This window comes from Sminthopsis crassicaudata, chromosome 3, assembly GCF_048593235.1.
Source record: "Sminthopsis crassicaudata isolate SCR6 chromosome 3, ASM4859323v1, whole genome shotgun sequence".
NCBI lineage: Eukaryota > Metazoa > Chordata > Mammalia > Dasyuromorphia > Dasyuridae > Sminthopsis > Sminthopsis crassicaudata.
In genome coordinates this window covers 169,237,634-169,246,401 of record NC_133619.1, presented here as the reverse complement: position 1 = coordinate 169,246,401, position 8,768 = coordinate 169,237,634, and the positions used below count along the sequence as shown (strand labels likewise).

At 37.7% G+C, this 8,768-nt stretch overlaps 1 protein-coding gene across 1 annotated transcript in view; it reads left to right on the top strand.

Moving 5' to 3' along the window:
• Positions 1-1,164: 1,164 nt before the first annotated feature.
• The window catches only part of CARS2 (cysteinyl-tRNA synthetase 2, mitochondrial), a 62,616-nt gene continuing 55,012 nt past the window's right edge, over positions 1,165-8,768 (top strand). Inside the window, 3 exon segments of the mRNA XM_074299534.1 lie at positions 1,165-1,402; positions 1,405-1,727; positions 2,358-2,408. Coding sequence (XP_074155635.1) covers positions 1,196-1,402; positions 1,405-1,727; positions 2,358-2,408 — 581 coding nt within the window. The 5' untranslated portion in view covers positions 1,165-1,195.

Below are 8,768 nucleotides of genomic sequence, written 5' to 3'. Positions count from 1 at the left end.
GGGTCAGAGGTTTCTTTATAAGTTGTGATTTTACAGACTATTTCATTTCACCTGAACAAATGATTAAATTTATGCAAGATTAATTCAGAAAGCTTTCAGAGAACTGCTAAATTCTAAGAGAAGTATTCAGTGTTTACATTCTATAGTATGATAAGAAAACAAATTTTTTTTAGATGTCACTGAAAAGTCTCACTGGGGAGAGGTAGAGCGATGAGACATTGTACTTTGACGGTGGCAAGGGAAAGTATTTCTTTGGGAAAGATTGCTTGTCTTATACGAGACATAGATCGGGATGGAAAACTGCGGGGTATGTCCTGGGTTGTGTTGTAAAGTTATTGACAATTTAAGCTTTTGAAACAGTTGAGTCAGTCAAATGTCCATTTCAAAATATACCTCAGAAGGGAGGGTAAGGGTTAAGTTTAAAAGTGTCTTTTTAAAATGAATCTAACCGCACCGCCCATGCGCGAGAACAGGGTGATTTTGTAAAAGCTTAACAGTATCTTAGGTATTTAATTTGTGTGGAGGATTGAGAAGTGTGTTTAGTATATATGTGCTAAAAACCGCAGTGCTGAGACTTTAACTCCGTGACCCTTTCTATTGTTGGGGCTTCTCTGGAGGGAGCAGAAGTATATACTACGCCCTACGCGGAGGAAAGGAGGCTCTTTTGCATCCGGCTCGCAAAAATCATCGAACAGAAGGCGTCCAGCAGTCTGACTGGCTCGTCCCAGTTCCTTTCGTTGCTGCTTCTGGCTGATAGAACCAGTCACCATTGGGGGACAGTGGACAGCCTTCCTGAGCCCCAATGCAATGCCCATGGCCTCTCGGTTCCATTCGCGCTGCGCTGGGGCAGAGCCTTACACCAACACATGCGCTTATTAGGAGAACGAACTTCTTTCTTTGGGGAGGGGTAGACGTGGCTGAAGAGGGTGGAGGGAGAGGAAGGAGAGTCTGGGACCACATCAAATCCCACCCCTTTCCGGCGCCCGCGCAGCCTTCTGGGGTTTTCCCCGACACTGTCCGGGCCCCCGGGACACCACAGTTGTAGCTACAATCGGAGGAAAGACTGTTCCCTCCTCCTGCGGCTGCACGTCCCCCTCACGTGGTTTTTAGGTTTGTAAGCCCCGCCCCACCCCTTCCTTGCGCTTTCCCTCTACGCGCGGCTGCGAACTTACAGCCCCACCAAGCAGAGGGCGGGATGTCTGGAGGGCCGGGGCTGCTTGATTTGGGCCTCTTAGCTTCCCGAGCTAGAGCCCTCCCGGCCGGGGCGGCGCTTGAGGTCCGGCCTTGGGAGGGGAGGAGGCAGAAGGCCGCCCCAGGGGGCGGGCTGAGGGAGGAGGCGGCGGGCTTCTTAGCTAGTTCCACGCTGCGACTGCTGAGTGGAGCCGGCGGCGGCCCTGCTCCAGCCGATCCTCTACGATCTTCCCGCGTGTTCTTACCCCAACCCTGGCCGGCCGGATGCGGGGGTTGATGTCGCAGCCACGCAGACCGATCCTGTCTCCAACCTTGTGGAGACTGCGGAGCGCAGGCCGATGCCGGGTGCTGCCAGATCTCGCCGCTCTTGTCAGCTGGCGACTGGCAGGCTGGCCCTCCTTGGCCCGCTGCGTTTGTGTAGGCCGCGAAAAGGAATGGCAGCTGCCCTTGGGCCACGACACGGGCATCAAGATCTACAACAGTCTAACTCAAAGGAAAGACCCTTTAATCCTGCCCCGCCCGGAAGCAATCTCCTGGTAGTTCTGGCGATTCGTTACCGGAATTTGGGGTCGTTCCCGAGGGCTGGGGAGGTGGGGTAGGAGGGAACAGGTACTAGAGGAGGAGCGAACCCAGTTTCCTGGCGGGGGGGAGGAGTTGGCGAGTACTAATATGCCTTCTGAATTTGCACATCTGGGAGATAAATTATGTACCGTTAAATATATCTTACACCGAATTTGAAATTTTATTTTTTATTTACGATGTGAAATAACTAGGCCATGTGTCAAGCAGCATGGTATAATAGAATGTGAGAGTTTGGAGTGGGAGGCTCTCTCCCAGCTATTCCTCTGCGGGAGTCACAGCCCCCAAATACAAAAATACTTAGTAAGTTCCTGTACTCAGGCTAGAAACTCTTGTGTTAGTTACATATACAAGTGATTTTTCTTCTTGGAGTTTGGGGGACGGCTACAGTTTTAGTTTCCTCATCTGTAAAGGGAAGGAATTGCATTAGAATCCTTTCTCTCCCAACTTAGAACTCCTCTGACCCTGTATAAGAATTTGTTTCAAAATGGCACTGCATTGTAATGGCTACCTTGTAATTATGAATATAGTGTCGTTATTGAAAAGCTTATTTCATTCAAAATGATGAATATTAACTTTGTTCACAGGTATAGTTGTGGACCAACTGTTTATGATCATGCACATCTTGGGCATGCTTGGTGAGTTGTGATACATTCTTTTTTGTTGCATGTAAGAAGAATGTTTCTACTTGTAAAAGAAGTGCTTTTAAAATAGATTTGTCATTCTTTTAAAATAATTTTAATGTGCCTTGGTCAGAATCACCAACTTATGTAATGAAGTCCTTGAGTAAATACTCACTTTTCCCTTCTACACAACCTGAAGACTCTAGAGCTTTGAGAGCATTTTATGAATTGGACGAAAATGGACAGTCTAAGTATACTGGCATTTACTTTAATTTCAGCAAGTTGGGTAAATGTTAAATAATTGACACAGCTGAAGACATTACCAATATTCATTTATTTGAAATCCACTGTTTTGATGAATTTGACATATCCTTAATATGTGAACATCTTACATGTTTGGTAATCCTAACTGGAGTGGAAAAAAGAAACTTCCCTAGAGGTATTTACTTTTTGTAAGAGTAAATGGTTAAAAATGTAAATTTCTGAAATATTTTGTATGGTGACATAATGAAAATTAGACAGCTTTCTACAATTAAATTAAGTCCTCCAAACTTGTAGATATTAAAAATATTTTTATTTGCTCAGTGTATATGACATGATGAGAAGCAATGTTTTTTCCTTCTTAATTTTATCTTCTCTCAGTGTACTACTTGAGCACAAATGTTAGTTTTAATAGTTATTGATAGCCCCTAATTGTTTCAAATTAAACTATTAGTTTGATCAGATACTCTGATTTCTTTCTGTAATAAGACTTTTCACTTCCAAAGAAATAAAATGGAAATATAAGGTGCTATGTTGCAACTATTAAAGTTATTGTTTCTGTAATACAGAAGGCAGAGGTATTTAATTTCATTCATTCAGTTAACATGCCTACTATGTGCCAGGCACTATAACATTTACTTCCAAAGCATATTAAAGCTTAAAATAATCTCTATCCTAGAACTAACAATCTAATGATTTTAATTGGGTGATGTCAGGTGTTCTTATGACTGTCACCTTTTTACTTATATTCCCTCATCCCATTTTCAAACTACAGTACTAAAGAAAGGAGTAAGACTACTGCAAAAAAAGTTAAAATGTTTGGAACTGAACCATCCTGGTAACCTGGGGAGCTGATTTCATGTCTAGCTAGTGCTTGAAGGCATTTTAAGAACTGTAGAGGGGCAGCTAGGTGGCACAGTGGATAGAGCATCAGCCCAGAAGTCAGGAGGACCTGAGTTCAAATGTGATCTAGACACTTAACACTTCCTAGCTGTGTGACCCTGGGCAAGTCACTTAATCCCAATTGCTTCAGCAAAAAAAAAAATAAATAAAAGAACTTTTGAAGGAAGCATGACATATAATAAATTATATGAGTAATATACAATTATAAATTTATTGTAATTGTTAGATTCTCTGAAATTTACCTTTAGCTTTTAATTAACCATTTATTTGCCTGCTCTTAGTAAGCCTTCCAGAATAGGTAGGGAGGAGGAAAGCAATTTGTAGGAAAAAATTATTACTCAAAATTTGGGAAGAAGAAATAGATGAAGAAAGAAAACATGCAACTATGTAGACACTCTGTATATGTTTTGAGAAGATAGATTTCCCCCAAACTTCTAAAGGCTTATTACTCAGAGAAAAAAAATGGATTTTTAAAAATAATCATAAATCTGTAGTCTTTGTACTTGATGGTGATGGGCTTTTTTGTTTTTGAATGGTTTGACTTGAACTGATAACTGAAATGTTCAATTCATGAATTATATTTCACTAGATATTTATGTTGATGGCTCCATAGAATACCTATTTAAATAAAAAGCGGAACTAAAATCTGATGTCATAATAATTTTTTACATTTATCCTAAAAGTTGATTTTGGAGTTTGCTAGTCTGTATGAACTTGCCTCTTTTTGCTAAATGAATGTAAGCAAACTCTGTGTACAAGTCTTATGTAAAGTATAAGATGTAGTTTCCCGCCTCAGGGAGAAGGGAGCTCACTGTCTAGTACAGACTATATAGTGCATTTAAATACATTATAGTACTTAAGCACCAGATAAGTGGTAAAGACAAACTTGTTAAGACTTTAGGGAAGAGGGGAAGTCTGGCATAGCCTGGTCTGTATCAATATTATTTTCATAGAAGATTGGGACCTTGAAGCCTTGGCAACTAGGACTTGAAGGATGGGCCATATTGGGTTAATGTAGATGAGGGGTAGTTCCAAGGAGGGAAGTAGAGGCTTCCTTGTCAAGGCAGCAGTAAAAGATATGTTTGCTAACAGAGGGTTCATGTAGAGGATTTTGGAAGGCCATAATAGGCTCAAGCTAAGAAATACGTTTTGCATCCTGCAATAAGGGAAAGCCATGAAGATTTTTGAGCTGAGAGTATCAAAAAATTACAGAATTGTAGAATTGGATGGAACTTTAGGGATTAGCTAGTCATCTCACTTTATTGATGGGGAAAAAGAAAGCCGAGGAATTTTAAAAGATCATACATGTAGTGATGGGCCTGGAATCCTGACTTTCTGATTACCCACTTAACAATCTGCTGTTCATTTGCTTTATACCTTTGATTAGAATTGTAAGAAATCTTATTGTCATATAAAGGTACAAACTAGTCAATTAGCATTTATTAAAATGCCTACTCTAATTGAAATTCTAGCATTATAGAGCAATGGTTCACAAACTTTTTGGTTTTAAGACCTCTTTATTATACTTTTAAAAATTACTAAGAATCCCAATTGTGGGTTTCATGACTAAATATCAATATTTACCATACTAGAAATTTAAACTGATACATTTAAAAAAATATTTAATTCATTAAAATATAATAGTAAACCCACTGCATGTTAACATAAGACACTTTTTATATAAAAATAGCTACTTTATAAGACAAAAATTTATCGAGAATGATGTTGTCTTATGTGTTTTAAAATTCTCTTTAATGTCTGGCTTAATAGAAGAGAGCTGAAATCTTTTATCTGCTGCATTCATTCTGTTGTGATATATTATTTTTGGAGTATATAAAGAAAATATGACCTCATATAACTAAGTAGTTGAAGAAGAGAGGAATATTTTAATAAACAACTAGCATTTTAGAATTATGTAAATGCATTTGACTCATAGATCCCCTGAAACATCTTGGGAACTTTTAGAGGTGTGAAAACTTCAGATACAGAGACTGACCTACACTACTATAGCAGCCCTCCAGACTTTCTTCTTTTTCCATCAGTCTTCCACACAACTGCCAAATTAATCTTCCAAAAGTCATAGGTCTGACCATGGCTCTCTTAGTGGATTCCTATTTTTTTCTAAAACAAAAACCCACTCTCTTTAGTCTGGCATTTAAATCCTAGCATAATCTTGGTGCAATTCCCCTCTCCAGATTTATTTCAAATTACTCCACCTCATGTAGTCTATGTTCCAGCAACATAGACCTGCTCCAAAGCCCTTGACTCTTCAACTCTTCATACCTCAGTTCACTTATCTTCACCCTTTCCTTCCCTCCCCACCTTAATTGAGTGAATTATTTGTCATATTAGCATGTAGCAATTTAGAGAAGCCCCAAGACTCTTCCAAAGCAGCACTGCCCCCTGCAGGCCTCAGTTTGTAGCATTCTGAATTAAAGTAGGTTTTTGGTTTATTTGGATTTTTTGAAAGTCCTCTTGAGCAAAGATGGACTTTTATATATAGCATCTCATTCTTGGGAGCTACACTACAAGTCATTTGTCTAATTTATACTGAAGAGGAGTTCTTTTTCCAGTATCCCCAACAAGCTACTTGAAGATCTTCACTGAAGATTTTAGTTTTAGATCTATTTTAGTTTTAGATAGCTTTAAGTGTTAGGACACTTTTTTCTTACATGATGCCTATATTAGTCGTCATCTGTACTTTGCATTGAGATATTATTACATAGTGTGTGTGTGTGTGTGTGTGTGTCTGTCTGTATGTCTTTTGGTGTGTCTGTGTACTGCCTCCAACAATGCAGTTAACCCATTTTATTCTACATTCGTCTGTGAGGCTTTAACTCTTTATACCTCTGGGAGCCTTCTTATATATCCTACATAAATGGTTCGTGCAGCAACTATTGATATCAGGTCACTATCAAATGGTCTTGCAGGCTGCCTTATTTGTTAGACGTTGTTCTTCCCATATGAGCAGTGTACCTTCCTTTCTCAAAAATACATTTCTCTAATGGCATTCCTTTTCATTGTTAGCCATAGTACAATTCTTTATTATTTGTTTTTCCTTACTTGGGTGAGTCACATCAAAATCACTTCAAATACTTAGTTTGGTCAAGTCACCTAACCGCTCTTTTTAATAAGAGTTATCAATTTCACAGAGTGTTTATGAAAATCAAAAGAAATAATACTTGTAAAGCATTTACCTGAATAAAGGATATGAATAAAAGAATAAGGATAAGTTTTATAGAAATACTTATTCCTTTCTTTTTCCCTTCTTCCCATTCTTCTTTGGGAAGAACCTCAACTTTTTTTTTTTTAATTTCATTTTTAAAAATAAGCTTTTTTCCTCTATCCCAATTCCTACCACCCTAATAGAAAAATGAAAAAAAAAAAAACCCCAAAATCCTTGTGACAAAATGCATGGACTATAAAATTAAATTCCTGCACTGGGCATGTTTCAAAATTGGTATCTCATGCCCAGCACCCAAATTTTTCTTGGTCAGAAAGTAAATGAAGAACATAACTGACTGATAAAAAGATTCTCTTTTCATCCTTTTCCTGGGTGATTAGATTATTTTTCAGCAGAATTATGGATGTGGCCTGATTGTAAACCATGTAAGATTATCTTACAGTTGAATAGTGATTTATATAGTTTGAGGGAAATTGGGGGAGGGATGAAATAATTAGGATTCCAGAAGATTGGGAGTATCCTGGGATTGTCTAGTTGATTGTGCTTCTGTGATCTGCATCTTCTAAAAAGCATATTGTTGGATAGTTGTTTGACTTGTGTATTTGGTTCCCAATAATACTTTGCAGAAAAGAGGGTTCTTATTAAGTCTGATTTTTATTCCTACATTACCTAACTCACTGAATTGTGAGGAAGGAACTTTGTAAACCTTAAAGGCTTATAGAAATGTGAATAGTTGATACATATGGAGAGATAATCAAATTATTCTTTGAAGCTCTCATGAGATAAAGATAGGGAATATTAGGGTTTACTCCCCTTGTCCTTCAGGAAAGGATTTTGTGGGTTCTAAAGGAAATGCTATTTTGGATGGTACTAGATCCCTTTTTGTATGTATAGGTCTATATGTCTTTTAGCTAACTCCTTTTGGAGCTTGACTTAGTTTATTGTTTTTTAAAATGATTTTTATTGATGAATTTTTACCCCATAGTCATTTCTTTATACTCTCCTGGCCCCTTTTTGCTTTTCTTCCCTCCATTCCCAAATTCTGCCTCTTAACAAAGGAAAAGTAAGCAATACTCAATACGACTATTCCAACTGATAGCATGTATAATACCTTGCATTTCTAGTTAGGGGAAGGAGGTGTTCCATTATCTCTTCTCTGAAACCAAGATCTACTAAACTATCTCATTTTAGTATTTTTGGGGGGTTATCTTAGTTATCTTGTATATTATTCTTCTGGTTCTAATGATTTCACTTGCTTTAATTCAAATGGGCTTTTCTATGTTTCTTTGAATTCCTCACTTACTATTTTTTAGAGTGTGTTAATTTTCTGCCACATTGGATTTGTTTAGCTAAAGGGGGCATCAATCACTTTATTTCCAGTTTTTTGCTGCCCCAAAAGTGCTTTTGTGAATATTTTGGTGTATGTGGAATCCTTTTGCCTTTGGTCTTCTTTGTAAAGGGCAGGAACTCAGTATCATTGATTTACTCTTACAACAAATAATGGTTCCCTAGTGATATAATGATTGGTTTATATTCAGTATACTGTAATGATGTATATAAACTGGGACAAACTCAGCCACACACAGACTTGAAGATAAGAGACTATCCTGGTGACTCTCCTCTGCTTCCCAGAAGAAGAATCATTAGGTCAAAGGATGTGCACAGTTTTGTGAGTTTTCTCATGGCTTCAAATTGTTTTCTAGAACAGTGGGAACAAATCATAACTTCATTAATATCTTTTTCCCATTACTTTTCTAACACATTAATTATTTTTGTCTTTTATCATATTTGGCATTTTGAGGGTGCCATGAAACTTCACTGGTGGTTAATTTTGTGTTCATCTAATTATTTATGATTTATAACATTTCATATGGTTTTTGCCAGCTTGTAATTCATTTGTGATATAAATTCATATATAAATTAATCATTTATGTCTTGGTATTTATATTTATGTCAATTTCCTTTAAATATAAATTATTAGTTTTATCAGAGGTATTTGATTGAAAAGATTTTTTTTTCTAATTTGT